This window comes from Neophocaena asiaeorientalis, unplaced genomic scaffold (genome assembly GCF_003031525.2).
Source record: "Neophocaena asiaeorientalis asiaeorientalis breed wild unplaced genomic scaffold, Neophocaena_asiaeorientalis_V1.1 scaffold32, whole genome shotgun sequence".
In the NCBI taxonomy this organism is placed as follows: Eukaryota; Metazoa; Chordata; class Mammalia; order Artiodactyla; family Phocoenidae; genus Neophocaena; species Neophocaena asiaeorientalis.
In genome coordinates this window covers 6,506,816-6,526,774 of record NW_020185327.1, presented here as the reverse complement: position 1 = coordinate 6,526,774, position 19,959 = coordinate 6,506,816, and the positions used below count along the sequence as shown (strand labels likewise).

General features: G+C 35.7%; 1 protein-coding gene across 2 annotated transcripts in view; it reads right to left on the bottom strand.

The window, feature by feature from the left end:
- Positions 1-8,893: 8,893 nt before the first annotated feature.
- SLC35F5 (solute carrier family 35 member F5) overlaps positions 8,894-19,959 on the bottom strand; it is a 59,281-nt gene continuing 48,215 nt past the window's right edge. The window contains exons 13-16 of one of the 2 annotated variants that reach the window (XM_024734480.1): positions 18,700-18,790; positions 15,219-15,373; positions 14,615-14,701; positions 8,894-11,461 (exon numbers count right to left, since the gene is read on the bottom strand). In XM_024734480.1, the coding sequence (XP_024590248.1) occupies positions 14,626-14,701; positions 15,219-15,373; positions 18,700-18,790 (322 nt within the window). In that variant the 3' untranslated portion in view covers positions 8,894-11,461; positions 14,615-14,625. The remainder of the gene's footprint in view (positions 11,462-14,614; positions 14,702-15,218; positions 15,374-18,699; positions 18,791-19,959) is intronic. The other variant, XM_024734481.1, reaches the window with a different exon arrangement.

Genomic DNA, 19,959 nt, shown 5'->3' with positions numbered 1-19,959 from the left:
TTGAGCAAAAAGATCAAAGCTGGAGGCATCGTATTTCTTGATTTCAAACTATATTACAAAGCAATAGTAATCAAAACAGTATGTCATTGGCATAAAAACAGACACATAGATCAATGAAACAGAATAGAGTGCCCAGAAGAGAAACAAACCCATACACATCTAGTCAATTAATTTTTTTTTTTTTTGCGGTACGCAGGCCTCTCACTGTTGTGGTCTCTCCTGTTGCGGACCACAGGCTCTGGACGCGCAGGCCCAGCGGCCACGGCTCACGGGCCCAGCTGCTCCGCGGCATGTGGGATCTTCCAGGACAGGGGCACGAACCTGTGTCCCCTGCATTGGCAGGTGGACTCTCAACCACTGCGCCACCAGGGAAGCCCTAGTCAATTAATTTTTGACAAAGGCACCAAGAATACACAATGAGGAAAGGACAGTCTCTTCAATAAATGGTGTTTTTGGATGGGAAAAATGGGAAATTGGATATCCATATGCAAAAGAATGAAATTTTTGGATTTGACACCAAAAGCAAAAGCAACAAAAGCAAAAATAAACAACTGGGACCAAATCAAACTAAAAGGTCTTTCACAGCAAAGGAAAACATCAACAAAATGTAAAGGTAACCTATAGAATGGGAGAAAATATTTGCAAACCACATATCAATAAGGAGTTAATATCCAAAATATATAAGGAACTCATACAACTCAATAGCAAAAGAAACCAAATAATCTAATTTAAAAATGGGCAAAGGACCTGAATAGACATTTCTCCAAAGAAGACATACAAGTGTCCAATTGGTATATGAAAAGAAATTCAGCATCCCTAATCATCAGGGAAATACAGATCAAAACTGCAATATCACATCACAGCCTGATGACTTTTATAAAAAAGACAAGAGATAACAAAAGCTGGTAAATATGTGGAAAAAAGGAAACCCTTGTACACTGTTAGCAGGAATGTAAAATGGTATAGCAGCCACTATGGAAAATAGTAAACAGGTTCCCCAATAAATTAAAAAACAAAGCTACCATATAGTCCAACAATCCCACTTCCAGCTATATATCCTAAGAAAACAAAATCAATATCTCAAATCGGTGTCTGTACTCCCATGTTCATTGCAGCATTATTCACAATAGCCAAAGTAAACCTAGAAGTCTGTTGACATACAAACGGATAAAGAAGATCATATATATATATGATATAGATAATATATATATATATACATTTATAATATATAATATTATTCAGACTTTAAGAAGAAGGAAATCCTGCCCTTTGCAACATGGATGAACTTGGAAGGCATTATGCTAAGTGAAATAAGACGTACTGCATGGTACCACTTACATGTGGAATCTAAAAAGGAAAAAGTCAAACTTCTAGAAACAGAGAGTAGAACAGAAGTTGCCATGGGCTGGGGGTTGGGGGAGATGAGGAGTGGTTGGTAAAAGGGCACAAACTTTCAGGTATAAAGTGAGCAAAGTTCTAAGGATCTAATGTATAGCATGGTGACTATAGTTGAGAATACTTTATGGTATAACTGAAATTTGCTGAGAGTAGATCTTAAGCTTTTTGACCAAAAATAAATAAAGTAAGTATGTGAGGTGATGGATGTGTTAATTAAATTTATAGTGGAAATCCTTTCATAATGTATATGTGTATCAAATCATATTACATATTACAACTTATTTTTATTTTTCAGGTTTATTGAGGTATAATTATACCTCAATAAACCTGAAAAATAAAAATAAAAATTTGCTTGTTAATTTGTTTCTTAATAATAATAACTGGTTTAGGGGCCCAAGAAGGAAAATTTGGGCCAACAGAGCAAACCGGATAATCTGGCTCTTCACTTACCTCTGTGAAGTATCCTAGCATTCTACTCCAGGAGGAAAATTGATTCAAGGTAGGAGTTAATATCCTGATCAAAAGACCCAAGATTGTTGGCTCATATGGCTTCCTTTATGCAAGCACACAGGTCTAGAGTAAAAAACACTAGATTGGGAATCAAAGAATGTGAAATTTGTCAGCAGCCTAGTTGTCAGGAAACTTGGAGTACGTTAGGGTGGCCATATAATTGAATGAATATAAATTACATTCTTTATTGGAGCACTATTAATGATTATACCAGGACAACAAGATGTAAACTGGGACTGTCCTCCACAAACTGGGACACATGGCCATCCTAATTCTGTCACTAGAAACTCTCTAGAGACCCTTCCAACTGTAAAATGATGATCCTATGATTAATGAACCAGTTTAAAATTTTACCTCTAATGGTTAGAATTGACAAATGCTTAATGACTTTTCAAAATAATTAAGATGAAGAGTTTTAAATAATTAGAGCAAAGTTTTGAGAACACTATCTCCTTAAGATTCTATTTTCAGTCTTTCATGAGTCTTCCAAGATATTAAGAAATTATTGTTCTTAGTTCCTCTTTTTCAACACTTCCGTGAATACACTATCCTGAATGCTTTAGCTCTCATCCTCTCAGTCACTAAAAAATATTTTTCATGTTCTATTTTTATGTTTCGCTTTAAAGCAGCCACATTTTTGAGGAGCAGAGGAAAAGGGAAAGGATGGTGGTGGTAAGTAGAGGAGGAGGGCTGGGAATGATAACAGAAGTCCAGAGCAGGCATTTTCCCCCAAATCCTCTTTCTGGAGTGGACCCGAGATGGACAAAACCAATCCTGGCTTCAGAGTATTTCTTTTTTTTTGGCGGTACGCGGGCCTCTCACTGCTGTGGCCTCGCCCGTTACGGAGCACAGGCTCCGGACGCGCAGGCCCAGCGGCCATGGCTCACGGGCCCAGCCACTCCACGGCATGTGGGATCCTCCCGGAGGACTGGGGCACGAACCCGTGTCCCCCGCATCGGCAGGCGGACCCTCAACCACTGCCCCACCAGGGAAGCCCCAGAGTATTTCTTGTACTGTGACATCTTCACGTACTGTGATTCTGCTGTTTAAAGATATGTGTTTTCCACACAATCGGGCCTCCAAACGCAAGCCAGCTACTTAGTGCCTATGCCAGCTCTGGGCCTGCTTGACCTCTGCTCTCTAGCTCGGAAGAGTTGACATCCGGAGGCTCCAAGTCCCAAGCTCCCGGTTACGCCCTGCAATGGGAGTCAACAGCAGGAAGAAAAGGAAAAGCAGGGCCCTTCTTTGTTGTCCTTGTCTCCGGCTGCATCGTGTGCGTGGCTCTGCTCTTCTCGTTGTTCTACAGGAAGATCTGCTTTATCAAATACCCGAGGTACATCTTGGAGACTCAGGCATGAAAGAATGAGTGCAAATGTTTGAATAAAAGGAAACTTTAGAAATCAAATACTTGTTGGGACTTCCCTGGCGGTCCAGTGGTTAAGACTCAGCACTTCCATCGCAGGGGGCGCGGGTCTGACCCCTGGTCAGGGAACTAAGATCCCGCATGCTGCACAGTGTGGTGGGAAAAAAAAAGAACCACCAAATACTTGTTTGCACAAGGACAGATCTGAATTTTTCATGTATTTTTACTGAAATAGAAGTACATACTATAAGTAGAATATGGTATAATACATATGGTTTTACACAAATGCATTAAAATAAATCATACATACTTTACATTAGGTTATTCATAGTCTATAAAATAATCTTTCCCAAATCATATAGTATAAAAATAAGCAGTTTCGGGCTTCCCTGGTGGTGCAGTGGTTGAGAGTCCGCCTGCCGATGCTGTGGGCACGGGTTCGTGCCCTGGTCTGGGAGGATCCCACATGCCGCGGAGCGGCTAGGCCCGTGAGCCATGGCCGCTGTGCCTGCGCGTCCGGAGCCTGTGCTCCGCAACGGGAGAGGCCACAACAGTGAGAGGCCCGCATACAGCAAAAAAAAAAAAAAAAAAAGCAGTTTCAAATTGCCTCCAAAACTGGGATAGTTCTGGCCCCAAATTAGAATAGAATTTGTACCATAAGTAGTCATTAGAATTAATTTTATAATTGTGTTTAAAATTTAAATATGCCAGGTTCTGAAAATCGGAAAATATTCATTTTATTAAACAGATGGAAGAATAAAATTATCAAGTTTAAAAACAAATCTGAGGTAAATATCTGCATTAAATTACACTTAGGCAAATCTATCTCAGATTGTTTCCTTAATTTGTTTATTTATTTAACATTTCATCTTTCTAAAGTACTCTTTCATTACCTCTGGCCTTCTGGGTCTAGTAATTAAGGTGACTTTTATATAAAATGATCTCTACTACAGGGATGGGAGTATTTGCACTTAGCTACTGATTACTCAATACAGACCCATCAGATAAAATTAAAATGTTGCAGCTTGATCAGAATGATGCACTCTTGTCTTACGTTAAAATACAAATCACAGTATGTTGACACTTGATAATTTCAGCTTTAATTTACTAGCCAAAGGGGATTAAGAATATACTATAAAATTTTAGTACAGTTGACCCTTGAACAGCTGTTCAGATTGAACTGCACAGGTCCACTAATATGCAGATATTGTTCAACAGTAAATATTACAGGACTATAAAGGTCTGTGGTTGAATATACGGATATGGAGGAACCATGGGAGATGGAGGGTCGACTATAAATTATACTCAGATTAACCCCCGTGTTGTTCAAGGGTCAACCGTATAGAAAATATCTTGGATGCAAAACAAACCTTCCCAAGAATTTACCAGTATGACTATAAAGAAAGGCAAAATAAATATATATACCTGGTTCCACAAAAAGATTGCTGCCTAACCTCTAACATGAATCTGAATATTAAGACCCACTTCAGATTATACTAGTTGAACTTTACCCTACATTGTATCCTGGCATTGACTTTTTTTTTTTTTTTGGCCACTATCAGGTATTTCATGTTCTACTAACAAAGCGAATTAGCATTTTCAATGTCCTGTCTGCATTCTTTCTAGCCTCCTTCTGCTCAGGTTTTTAAAAATAGGTATTTCAAATGCAGTCAGAGCCTCCAGCGTGTGGGGAAAGCTCTCCCACCCACGTTTCCAGTGCACATCCTGCAGGCCCCCGGCAGTCAGTAGTTTAAGGAGATCATCCTGGATGGCTGCAAATGCTTTATTCAAGTTCCACATATGTCGCCAAACCCCAATCACTTAGCTGCATGTGCTTTTTGTTGTACGTACTCATCCCCAAATTTACTGTATAGATTTATTTTTTTAAATATCTTTATTGGAGTATAATTGCTTTACAATGGTGTGTTAGTTTCTGCTGTATAACAAAGTGAATCAGCTATACGTATACATATATCCCCATATCCCCTCCCTCTTGTGTCTCCCTCCCACCCTCCCTATCACACCCCTCTAGGTGGTCACAAAGCACCAAACTGATCTCCCTGTGCTATGCAGCTGCTTCCCACTAGCTATCTATTTTACATTTGGGAGTGTATATATGTCCATGCCACTCTCTCACTTTGTCCCACCTTCCCCCTCCCCACCAGCGTCCTCAAGTCTCTGTTCTCTACGTCTGCGTCTTGATTCCTGCCCTGCCACTAGGTTCTTCAGTACCGTTTTCTTAGATTCCATATATGTGCGTTAGCATACATACTGTATGGATTTAGATGGCGGGGTAAAGAAAAAGGACCCTGGTTGTGATTATCTTCTTTAACAAGATGAAGTTAAACGAAAAAAATCTAATAGTATTTTAGCCCAGTACTTTTAGCATCCCCAATTTTTTAGATTATAAATTCACAAGAGTGAATACACTAGTGACTATTTTTAAATAAAACACTGAATAACTTCATGCTATAAAAATTATACGCTCACGGGCTTCCCTGATGGCACAGTGGTTAAGAATCCGCCTGCCAGTGCAGGGGACACGGGTTCGAGCCCTGGTCTGGGAAGATCCCACATGCCATGGAGCAACTAAGCCCGTGCGCCACAACTACTGAGCCCGTGTGCCACAACTACTGAAGCCCGTGTGCCTAGAGCCCATGCTCTGCAACAAGAGAAGCCACCACAACGAGAAGCCCGTGCACCACAACGAAGAGTAGCCCCCGCTCGCCGCAACTAGAGAAAGCCCACACGCAGCAACAAAGACCCAACGCAGCCAATAAATAAATAAATAAAAATTAAAAAAATTATATGCTCACAATTTTAGCTTGGATTTGTTTTGTAGCTTATTTAATGCTGTCTGAAAATCAAGCAGGTAATGAAAACTACACATTTGAGCATGCATTATAGGAGGCAACATAGTGGAGACTCTAATAAGGCCAGTCGTTGAGAAAAGCATGCCCATTTATCTGATACACTCAGCCTCCAGAAACTGTCATGAATTCCAATATAATTTCTTCAATGCTGCTTTAAAATCTGACTGAAAACTTTTTTACAGAGTCTGGATGCTAAGCTGTAATGAAAGCAGAAACGAAACTATGGTCTATGCAATCTCACTGTTACCACCACACCACTCTCTGTAAAGCACCAAACACACATACAGTGTTTGGCATTCTCTCTTGAACTAGAGAACTTTTAGAATCACAGAATTTGAGAGGTGACAGGAACTTAGAAGGCGTTTAGTTCCTCCCTTTCCATTTGAGAATAGGAAGGGGAGGATGGAATAAGGGAATCAGCATTTATCAAGCCCCCCAGGCACGTAGGACTGGGCACTTCCAACTTTACTACCTCAATTCTCACAGTCCCAGGTAGGTAGCATTAACCTCTATTTTACAGCTAAGGAAATGTAGGCCTACCTGGATTAAATACCTGCCCCCACTCCTGCCCCCCAGTAAATCCACTAATGGAGAACAGGGGAATTCCAACTTCAAAGTCACTGCTCTTTCCTGAGGGTAATGATTCACAAAGCGCGGTCCTAGGACCAGCAGCAGGGGCATTACCTGGAAACTTGTTAGGAATGCAGATTTGCAGGCCTTGCCCAGCCCTTCTGAATGAGAAACTCTGGGGTGGGCCCAGCAAGCCCTCCAAGTGATGCTGGTGGGCCCTCAAGTGTGAGAGCCACTGCTCTTTAGCATGTTGCCTCTTGGAAGCCTTACCTGGAGCATATGTATTAAAATACATATAATTCTACACTGAGCTACTGCAAAGGTCAGAAGAACTTAGTGTATTGCCCATTATCCCTGAATATTATGACAGGGATGGCCTTCAACAAAATTTTGCTTTTGATGTTACAGTCTAACTGCTTGACATTGAATTTTTTCATAAGAAAAAAAAAAGTGAGAGCTATTCTGAATAAACAAATATTGCCAGTAAGATTCTGAAGAACTGTTTTCATCTTATGTCCCAAATAAATAAGACTTGAAACAAAAATCTTCTGCCTGCCTTATAAAGATCCACTGAAATTGACAAATACCCTTGCCTGACTGACTTTAGTATTACTTGCCATAATTAAAACTAGGTATAGGAAAACCAAGTAGGGATATACTGAATGTTTAGCATACAAGGATCTAAGTTAAAGTTAATAAAAGTAGCTCTTAAGAAAGAAACCACGTGTAAAATTAAATTAAAAACTAAGAATTTAATGAAGTACCTTGTTAAAAATTTCCATTTGGAAGGTTTTCTTTTCCAACTTTAAAACATCATGAAGGAAATGCTGTCTTCATCTGAGTGCTCCTCCACTCCAAACCCCCAAATGAAAAATAAAATAATTCATGTTACCAGAAATTCAAAATGTTCTCATTGGATATTTTGCCGTTTCACTTTAGCATTTCGGCAAGTATGCCTAACCGGAGAATACTAATTCCTTTTCATATGTAATTTTTCCTTAAATTTTTGTCAATGATTTCATTAGTTGCCATTCTAGTATGTATAGTTATCATATAGGAAATTTTATAGGAAAGTCTTGTTTTTTAAATGCAATGACATTAAAAATGATGCTTAGTTCCTAAGATATATAAAACACAATTTTTTTTAGAAAACCAAAAAATCAGAATGAAAATAAGGTAATCATTATAATAAGAGTTAAAGTTAAAATAAAGATTTCAATTATCATGTCCTCTTGACGCCTAATGGCAAAACAAAAAAGCTTCATGTTAATATAACAATAAATTCCCAATGGTCATTATTTGCTTTGAATTTATAATGAACTCCTTTTCTGTCCGCAGTTTTTAAAAGGCTCTTAATATTTAAAGGGAAGTTTCCTATGTACATATACAGGACAGACTACGAAATACTGTACTATTAGTTTTTCTACAGATGGATGAGGCTGATAGTATAAAAAAGGAAATGTGGGGCATCTAAAAATTGCAAGTCTATGTAAAAAAATGTACCTCAATTTAGCCAAATGGAATTTTTGGTACATGACGTAATAAAATAGAACCCTACCTTCAAATTCTGTAGACTTGAGAATCTCATATATGCCCTGTCACCATCGAAGAAACAAAATCAGCACACAATTATGTTAGCTGTATAAGTTAAATTTGCAGATGTCAGAGGTAACAGTCATCTCTTAATTCTTTGAATTCTTCCTATAATATTATTTAGTAATAGAGAATATTTCAAAAGGAAAGTAGGGAGAAATGAGGCAGGATTCTAACAACTAGAATTGCTTAAAATAAAAATGACATTTCATTTATTTGCTGATATGATTCTGGGAAATATATTTTAAAATTACTTCCTACTTTGTCTTTCTTTAGAGATATTTTGTTTCTTCAACCAGCACACTGAGGATTAGTGCTACAGATCTTACCAAACTGCCTTATGAAAAGCCTTGGCTTCCAGAGAAGTCACACCTTGCAACCCCAAATTGGTTCTGCATGATTCATTGTGGAGCAGGCATGAGCATTCGTCCTGAAATAAGACTGTATACCTTTGAGAACATTCATTTAACCTTGTGAGCTCACTTCTATAGAAACAATTAATTTTATTCGTTGGCTGCCAGTGGGAAAATCAGTTTAAGGAATTAATTAAGTCAGGCTGACAGATGTCAATATATCAACTTTTTAAAAATCAAAATTTATTTAACGGAATGTCTTACGTATATCTAATGGCTTTTCTGAGCTTCAAAAAGCGTTCATCTAAGCACTTTTAAGGCTGCCTCATTTTTCAGTTTTGTTTTAGTAGAGATTCTGATGTTCATCTAACTGAAAGTGTTTCTGACAAAACAGCAGACTCCCTTTCATCAAGGTCATAATTTGAAACGTTATACAATAATGGAATTTAAATTATGTATGGGAAGAAAAGTAGAAGACTGAAACAAGGTATTAGAAATCCCTATTTGGGTCTTTAGATTCAGAAAAATATAATCACAGGCCAACACTGTTCCAACAGAGATGAAGGACATTAGCAGTTACTTGAGTGTAACCTCTCCCAACATTTCCAAAGGCCTGCAGTGTGGTTGCTGTGACCCTAGGGCCCTGATACTTAGACTTCTGGGTAATCACAGAATGAAAGTAATCTACCATAACTTAATTTTCTGAGAAGGTGAACCCTTAACTACAAGGTGCAGAAAGGAAGTCTTCAACTGCTCACTTGCCATGGCTACAGTATTCAAATACCAAAATCATTTAGATAAATATAACCTGGGAGAAAAAACAATATGTAAGTTGGCAAAGCAGCAGTAATCCCTACTTTCAGCTAACCAATGTAATTTTGCTTCCTTCTAAAGAGGTTCTTTGACAAAAAGCATAGCCTAGTGGAAGACCTCCTCAAGATTTATCCAGTATGTTAACAAGGCTGACTACTTCTGGAATCCTGAGTGACAACACATGATCTGTATGACATGTGAACATAGAGCACATGGACAACCAAAAAATTCTAAGTTCAACCTCTTTTCCTACCATATTTACAGAAAAATTTAAAGCTTGAATTTCACTGACACTGTTTCAACTATTTCATCCCGTAAACTGCGGAAAGGTACTGGCGAACTGTCAAAACAGCAAAAACATGAAGTAGGGGTATACAGATAGGGAACATCAACCAAACTTAGTCTCTGAGTAACTGAAATGTACTTCATTAGTTCTTTTCAAGAGAAAATTTCTTCGAGGTCCACATTCTTTACATGCCTTTAACCTGTGCCAAGCTCACAAAATCAGGATTCTTTTCGGTTTAAGATTTATTGGTGACACCAAATAGGATAACATCTATTTTTAAAATTTAATGTTATCAACAATCTTTTAAATTAATATAATATAAAATCTCAGGACAAGCAGAAAGATGGCTAAACTTCATTTTAGACTTACAGTAACATCGAAGCAATTTTAAGAACGTGAATAAGACGAACTGAAGCTAAATATTGCAAAGGGAATTTTAAAAAATCAGATGTGTTAAGAAATTTGGAAGAGAAAGGAACTAATCTCACAAAACTTGAGAAGGAAGTACGTTCTGATTAATCAAAAGCCTGGATGAATCCTGAGACATACATTCATCCTCTGAGGGCTACAGTGAGGAGAGTCCAGGAGCTGCTGCACAATAAGGACATATAAGACCTAAGTATAAAAGTTAAAATCAGGAGTATCTATATTTAATGTAAACTTGGTAAAGGAAATCTCCAAATGTAATTTTTAAAGTATAATTTCTTCTTGCCTTCCTTCTTTGGTTTTTAACCATAAAAATTTATTTAGGAAAACTAAAATTATTTAAAGAAGAGGCATCCAGTTCTAGGATAATTTGGCACATTTATATGTGAAAAAAATCAGAAACCAATTGATAGATCTATAATACACACACATATATATAAACATTTTATTTTAATAATACTCTTTATCACTTCAATTTACATCATTCCATTATGAAAATGTTTAATTGAAGAGAGGATATTTCTTCAAAACTCTAAATAAGCAGAGCTTTATCAATTAAACTTACAGCAATACAGTCTTTAGAAGTACATGATTCTTCATTTTACAATACTTCTCCTTTAAAAATTTGTCATGGTTTGTCACAGATTTAAAGTAGAAGGCACCTAATGCTATGAAAGGATAATACAGTATATGTAGTGTAAGTGAACCAGATCTTTTCTCAAATATCGATTCTTTCTAAAGTCCTACCAAATTTGTGTGAGTATATTTGCTGCATAAATTAAACATTTTTCGTGTTGTTAATTTGTAATATTCTACAAAACTCAAAAATATAATCCATACCTATTATAGGCAGCTTATTTTAGCATTTTACCTGTAAGAAACACCAATCTATATACTTAAAATGATTTCTTGAAAACATTTTCATAATATAGTCCAGCATTTAACAAATAATATGTGAAAATAAAGTCTCCAGAACATTAAAATTTTATCCCTTGATTAGTCCTAATTATTTCATCAGCTGAATTCCTTGAGATGTGTAAGGCAGGTTGGTCCTTCAGATGGACTGTAGACTGAAACTTCCTATAACTGTAGTGATATGTACACAGCTACATAGCAAAGTACTTCATTATGAAAATGAAGAAAACAGATAAGAGGAAAATATGTTTTAGAGTTCCAAAGAACTGAAACTGCTATTTTTCAGACTAGGCACCGAAACATTTTTCTACAAAAACTTGCCAGAGATTGTCTCTTCACCGTATATTGTTCCATTATCAAGCTAAAAATAAAAACAAACACGGGATCATCATTAGATTACAACTGTCATAGCTTTAATTTCTATAGTTTATATTTTAAAAAGAAAATTATCTTACCATTGGAATATATATCAAACACAGCCTATATACTTAATAACTGGATACCAGAACTTGAGGTGAGTTCTAAGAACTCATGAAAGTGAGTTCTACAGCAATGTCAAAGGCTGACATCCAATACTACTTTAAGATCACATAATAACAGTTTTATTCAAGGTACATTCCACCATTACCCCTGTCAAGACAAAGACTGCTGCCCAACCTGCCCTACTTTATTCTACTCTATTGTAGTCCATCTTCTTCAGTCTTCACTATCTCCTCTTTATCCAGCTCTCACTTCCAAAAATATCTGGGTGAGGGTGGGTATGAGTGTGAGTATGGGAATAATGCACAGCATACTAGGGAGGGAAAGTGTATAAATTATAGCATTAAAAAGCTTTAAAGAATAACTATTTGCATTTTTTTAATTTTTAAAAATTAAAACAATTTTAAAAGAGCAAAATATACATAGTTCTACTCTGTCCCCAAAACCTCAGTAAAAAGATAATAAAGGGATTTTTTTAAAGAAGTATAAACCACATGGACATAGAGAAGAACAGAGACAAGAAAAGAGCAGCCAACTCTTAGCTAGCAATGAAGAAATACAACCAGATGCCTCTGTAAGGAGGGGTGAAGAAACAACTAAAAGTAGGCAGATTGGTACAAAGTTTATAGAAAAAGCAGTTAGACACTCAGATGCCCGCCCCTCACGTTTCACAACTGGTCAAGTGCCTCTTCTCTATCCCAGGAGAAGATCTGAGGTTTATTCTCCAAAAAGGGTAGTAACAGAGGGTCTCTGGACTGGGGAAATGCCAGGCACAAACCTACATGGCTCAGGTAAAAGTAACATTTATATAGGCATAACAATGTAAACACTGATTACACATCTATTCAAAATCACAGGATAAATATCCTGGGATGATGAGGAGGTAGGAATGATACAGGGCTGGAAGGCAGGCAAGTGCGGTGGGAGCAGAGGAGGGGGAAACTGAAAGTAACCTGTCCTCATGTGCCATAGTGGGAAAACCAACTGAAGAGGCCTGAAACTGAGAAATCAAGAAATAGAAGTATAAGCATGGTACTTAGATGGAGAGGAAAATATGAAACAAATCAATGAAGAGTTTAAAGGGACTCCTCAGGGTGGGAAAAGAATGAAAGCAGGATAGGCAGTGCAGGGCAGGGGATAGCTGCATTGTACAGTAAGAATTGTAGAACTCTAACTCTTCAAACTATGTGCATATATAACCATCCTAAGAGGAAAAACTAGAATAAAAAAAGACCAATCAAAGAAAAACATAAAACCAAGACAAATAGCCTTGGGTTAGAGGTGAATTTACCATGAAGATAAACTTAAGCTTCATGGCCAATGTGAGTGCAAGGAGTTGACAGGAGTTGTTCAATGTTCTAGGTGAAGAGGGGAAGCCCAGGTGTAATCAAGAAACATTTCAATATAAATCGTCTAAAGTTATCTCAGAAGAAAGGGACCAGAATTTCCAGAATTTCAGTAATTTATTGTGATCTCTTGCTCTAAATAAATAATTGCTTTCCTACCTACCAAAGATATACGGTGGATATATTCCAAGGACTCATTAAGAGAAACATAAACTATCACGTACTCTTTCTGTCATGTAAGAAATATATAAGATACTATTTCTTAAAATTAAAAAAAAAATGTGGAAATGTTTTCGAAACATTGTTAAGTGAAAAGCATAGTCAGAGAATCAGGATATATATTGTGCCAGTTGTGGTAAACACACACACATACATGGAGAAGAGACTGGATATACACTGAAGTATTACATTTTTTCTTAATTTTATACTCAGAAAAAAATATTTTTCTAAAGTGTATCATTAAGTAAAATGATGACCATTAGCATGAATGTAAGTAATAGTTAAAACTTGGAATCACAGGCTTCCCTGGTGGCGCAGTGGTTGAGAGTCCGTCTGCCAATGCAGGGGATGCGGGTTCGTGCCCCGGTCCGGGAAGATCCCACATGCTGCGGAGCGGCTGGGCCCGTGAGCCGTGGCCACTGGGCCTGCGCATCCGGAGCCTGTGCTCTGCGACGGGAGAGGCCACAGCAGTAAGAGGCCCGCATACCGCAAAAAAACCTCAAAAAACTTGGAATCACTTGTGATTATTTTGTAGTGTATAGAAATAGCAAATCACAATGTTTTGTACCTGGATCTAACAGTGTTGTAGTTCAAGTATAATTTAATTTTAAAAAATAGATAAAAATTTTTTAATTGCCTTATTTTAGGACCATCTTGTCAATTTCCACAAGAAAGCTCGTTAGAATATTGACTGGGATTGCACTCAATCTATAGATCAGTTTAGGGATAACTGGCTTTTTAATAGTACATCTTAATGGGTTGAGTCATTCAACCCATGAACACATTATTATATCTCTCCATTTACTCATATCTCTAATTTTTCTCTGAATTATTTTTTAGTTTTCCATCTACAAGTCTTGTACAATGTTTGTTAAATGTACTTGTATTTTTAAAAGTTCATTGTTTATGGAATTTTTCTTAATTTCATTTAATTATTGTTCATTGCTACATATAGAAATAATAGGAAGATTTTTTTATATTGACACTGTATATGTGATCTTGCTAAACTCAATTATTCTAATAACTTTTTTTGCTAATTCCTTAGAATTTCTAAATATAATCATGCAATCTGCAACTGAATACAATTTTACTTCTTCCTTTTCAAAAAGCAAACAAACAAACAGAACTTGGGAATCACTTAATTTGACTCAGGTATTATATTGTATGTGTTTTAAACTTACCAAGTATTTAATTCTTCTAACAACTTTGTGAGGGAGGTTCTACCGCAACCCCATTTTACAGATAAGAAAGCTGAGGCACAGTGAGGTTAAGAACGTTGCATAAAGTCACAGAGCTAGTACATAGAGAAGCTGGAATTGGAACCCAGGAAGTTTGACTCCAGAATTGGACTCCCTTAGCCTCTAAGCTATACTGCCTCTCAAACAACTAATAATGGAAAATCGATTCTGTATTTGAACAATACAAGAATAAGAACCTTATTCAATACTACTGTCAGCTAACATACAAACCTGGACTACAGCTAACTAGCTCCATCCTCCTGAGAAACACCGTGCATAGGAATGAGACTCTCACACTGTTCGTTGTCTTCTGGAACCCTTAAAAAAAGACAATAGTTAGGAAAGCTTTAGACCTAAGGAACCCTTAAAAATGATCTACTCCACTGGCTGAGGCTTGAGGTCAGACCTAAGACAAGGTCAAGATTCTCCAACAAATTGTCCCAAATTCTTTTTAGAGTAGAATGTAAGAAGGTTTCTCTCTCTTAAAAAGAAAGAAATTGAAAAAAAATGGAGGCAATGTTATCATATTTTATTATGAATTTTTTTCAAACAAACAAATGTTTTCTACATTTAAATTTGTTTTAGCAAAGCAGTAAGCACTTTGGTTGTACCTGTGAATCAAAACTTTTTTTTTTTTTTAAAAAGCAGTTGGGAAGAAACTATCTTATCACCTGAAGGGTCTGAACAAATTCTTTTATCTGGCACTGTACATATAAAATTATAATCTTTTAAAAGTTCTTCACAGAATCTCTAAAAAGCTAGGCCAGCATGATATGATTCCTAATTTACTTAGTAAACATTATTTTTTAAAAATCTGTATTAGAAATTAACCTACCTCTGAATTCGATGTTTTCTGCATATAAAGGCAAAAATTCTTCTGATTCCCACCATCACAGGATCCCAATTATTATAATGGCACAAGAGAGTTACAATAAAAAATGAAAAAAATACAGGGATAGCGCCTGCAAAAAACAACCAAGAAAACTGCACCTAAAAATAAGAGATGGAAGAAAAACAAAACACCCACAATTACCATTAAGACAAGTTTTCCACTTATGATAACTTGCAGGAATACAGTAAAACACCAAGAAAATAATACTAATCTTTGACAACATTTTAAGTATGTTATTATTCAATATAAGGATTCAGGACGTCAACATATTAACCACTTGCTTAAATTACCAACAAAAATACTTCTTGCTTGGAAAATAGCCTAAAGGAAAGCATGCTTTTCACTAATAAGTACAGGCATAGTACATCAGAAACAAAATTATGAAATTTTAAGCATTTGCCTTACACATCACATTGCCCATATTTTCTTTACTGATTACTGCCTGTTCTCAAGTTGATTCTTCCCCTTTAGTTCCTGAAGTCATTTTTAAAAACTCCCACTTTTGAAAAACTAGGTTATGCTATTGCTATGATATGTTGTGTTATGTTATGGTTCTTAAGACAGTACTAAAAACAGATGAAACTCAAGTAAAACTTTTGCAAACATTTTATTGATGAAATATAGCTTGATTATCTAGTAACAAATGAAACAGAAATTTTCAAAAGGAAATCATAACTAAGTAAAATAAAGATCACAAAGAGAAATACTTTCAGGGGTGAGGAGCCCTCAGATCGCCAAGCCTGACCCTCCAATCCGTCATTTTATCAGGGTCGTCAAGAAAATTAAAAATGAGACACCATAAAGTTACCAAAACAAAACAAAAAAATCATTCTTTCCTTTACCATCTAGATTCAACTAAGGATCAAAAACAATCACTAAAAAGAGCCTGCACTGATTAACTATTGAGACTCAGCTGCAACACACTGGTGGTTTGCTTTCAAAATAATGACAAAAACAGTAACTCCTATCTTTAAAATAGGGAAGAAAAATTGCTTGCCCTCTCTAAGCATTAAAAAAAATGAGGCTGAGAATCAAAGGCAAGACTCCCTCTTGTGGAAAACATATACTATTCCATTTCACACCACCCATTAGTCAGAGTAAAGGGGTTTTGTGAGAATAATGGTTTCTTTTATGAGGGACTCATAATGGGTAACACAAGAAAAACCACTGACAACTTTTAACATGCACGTTCTGCTTGTACAGTACACACACACAGGCTGAGTCAGGATAAGAACACCCAGCAGCAAGTACTAAAAAGCCTTCACACTGTTATCAAAGTATTGGTATAACATATTCTTGGAATATTTGCCAGAATATTTAATAATCTAGAAAAACCATGATGAACTTAAATGACCGAAGAAAGGAAAAAGTATAAAGAACTTCTGACTAATGAGAGTTAAAAATGCAGATATAGTTGATAGAATGATTTCATGAATATTCAACTAAAAACCCTATTTTAGAACTGAAAAAAGCAAACTTTATAAAGGTAAGTAAAACTAGACGACTTTTAAAGGCAAAGTTCACTTTTAACAATGCAGTTATTTATATGCTGCTGAATAGTTAAAAAAAACCTTTAATTTGATTTCCAACAAGCTATGAAGACAATTTTTTTTAAATGAAGACATTTATTAACAATGAAAACTGCCTAAGTAAACAAAAAGAGTCTAACTCCTGAATATATCTGAATATAAACCTGAAAACAATCAGGGATGCTTCCTATTATACCAAATATCAATAGGTTAAAAAAAATATACATTTTAAGCTCAATAAATAAAGTTGATAAATGCTAAAATTTCAGAAACTATATATAAATATGCTTGGATATTAGAACAAAAAAAACCCCAGGAAAGTAGGTTTCTCCTACCATGTTTCTATTACAGGTCTGGGCCATACCCTGCTACTTTTACCAGAAGGTATCTTCCTGCCCTCAATTCCCACCAAAGGCCCAGCCTACTCATTTAACTGATTCCCTAATCTTGATGCAAAGACAATCAAGAAATGACTGTTGGTATGTTTTTCTAATCTATTATATATACACACATTTTTCCCTTGTGTTTTGCCTTCATCTTAAAATATTTGAACAAATGACATAATCATTTAATCAAATTAAATCCGCTGTTACAGTTCTTTTTAAAAAATTCAAAAGTAAAATTAACCTTCAATTTTTATTTTTCAAATCTGCAAAAAAGCCGATGTTTTCAAAGTATCAGTATGGTAAAATTCATTTATACAGCAATCTACCAAAATCCTCTAATAAGCAGCACTTCCCTAGTTTCACTAGAATAATTTTGGTTGATATTCAAGATTATGACCCTGAGATATGGAAAGACCTGGATATTATTTAAATCTATAAAAGGATTTAATAATGTATGACTTTAGTGTTACATATATTTTATAATATTCACAGTTTTTGAAAATGCATGGTATATGTAAGATAAGTAATTCTCAATTACAAAGATTTCCATTCTTAACCATGACAGATAAATTAGAATTTATTGAACCATAAAACAAAATTAAATACCACAGAATTGTTTTTTTAAATAAAGAGGATACATATCACTGAGAGTATTTTGCCTTTATCCTAAAAACTGCATGAAGATGTAAAGAAAAATAAAAATCTGATCTTAACTTCTACGCATTATAAGCCTTTGGGCTTTCAAGTATTTCTTCTTCAAATTATATTAAGCCAAACCACACACACACATCGTTTTGTTACTTAATATTGGCATTAAAAGCTTACAAATATTGAACTGAGTGATAAAAGGCTACACATCTTTTAGTGTGAGCCAGTGGCACATCTTTTTCTCCCTAGTACCCCTAGAAGCACTAAAGAAACTTCTCCCTTTGGGCTGCTGGGAGAGACTCTCCACCCCAATTCTCTTTTCTGCAATGTTATCACGGCCAGCATTTATCAAAAGAACCCTCACATTCAGACCAGGACCTCACAGACGAGGAAAGGAGCACCCGCCCTGGTGAGTCCAGACAGAAATGAGCAATCACTGAGAAACGACGTTATCCCTGTGCCGCTCACATCTATGGGAGTATTAACATAGTGTTAAGAAAACTTTGGAGTCTATGTTAGAAATCAAAACACTACTATTTATATGAGTAAACTATATCCCCTATTCCATACCACTGACTCACCAAAGAACATCTGGAACATAATCAGCTCCAAAACTGGAGAACTATATATAAAGACACTGCCCTTAATTTAGAAATTAAGGAAAAATATTGAAAGGCTAAAAAATGTAACACATTACCCATTTCTTTGGTACTTTTTATATCTCTTTGTAGTAAAACAGCTTGGAAGAGAAGGCATCAAGTATTATTCATGGTCATCTTTAAAATTTAGTCACATTCCTTACCTTTCATTAGCTCTGTTTTAGTAATACACTTAAAATATCTAATAAATAGTTTGCCTTACCTTTTGCATACACATGTCAGCTATTATGGACAGAGGTATTGTAAGGCTTAGTGCAAGTGTGCCTATCAGTGATGAGGTAAGAAAGCAGCCCCTAAAAAGAAAAAAGAAAATATACATTTCCATATCAAAAAAGTAAAAGAACCAAAGAAAAACAATGATCAAAAACTATCTATCTCACAACATAGGCAAGAGAGATCAGGAGCAAAAATAAAAGCTCAGGATGGACTAAGACATAATGAAAAATAAAGTTACTAAGATCATTATTACAGTTTATCTTCAAGTATTAAAAATCCAATATATAAGTATACTAATTTCAAAAGACTTTATGCTATTTTCTAGATCTGCTTACAGACGTTATTCAACTTTTGATGTATAGCTTATATTTTATTAACATTTTTAATAAAACTGTCAAAAGAGTTGTTATAGTTTTGTGATAATGATATTCAGCTAACAAAGGAAACAGCTATATTAAAATTTCAGGACAATACCTCATAACACAGACTTTAACAAAGTGATAAGCCAACAGGTGGGTTGGTCATTAAAGCAAAAATATCTCACCCTCATTAAAAACTAAAGTAGTCTTTAGATGTGTGCTGCTCTTTTGATTTGGCTTAATATCGGAAAAAAAGAACTTGAGTATTTTTCAGGGATATTTCCTTGTGGTTTTTCATTTTTCTAGCAATTGTCCTAACCAAAACCTAAGCTCTTCATTTTATTTTCACCTTGAACTATCAATGTTGGTATCAAATTTTGACATACCAATTGCATATAATTTTATATAGTTGAAGGAAAAAAATGAAGGAAAGCATTATATTGAATAGATATTTGGGTATATAAGAAGAAAATGAATTATAGGCCAAGATAAAACCATAATGTATATAATTAGGACTACAGACCCATGGAAATTATAGGCAAGTAAATTCTAGCTCAGTATATGTTAGGATTAACAATGCTGTCCTACAATAAAAGAGGCTATCTCTTGATAAAGTTTCACTTGAAGTATTCACCAGAGGCTGGACAATTAGTTCTTACTGATGTGGTAAAGAAAACTCAAGCGCTAGTCCACTATTCATGAGCTGATCTGTGAAAAGAGGGTTCAGGGATCAAATATCATTTTTTTTAATTAAAATTTTTTTTAATTAATTAATTTATTTATTTATTGGCCACACTGCAAGACTTGCAGGCTGTCCACTATTCATGAGCTGATCTGTGAAAAGAGGGTTCAGGGATCAAATATCATTTTTTTTAATTAAAAATTTT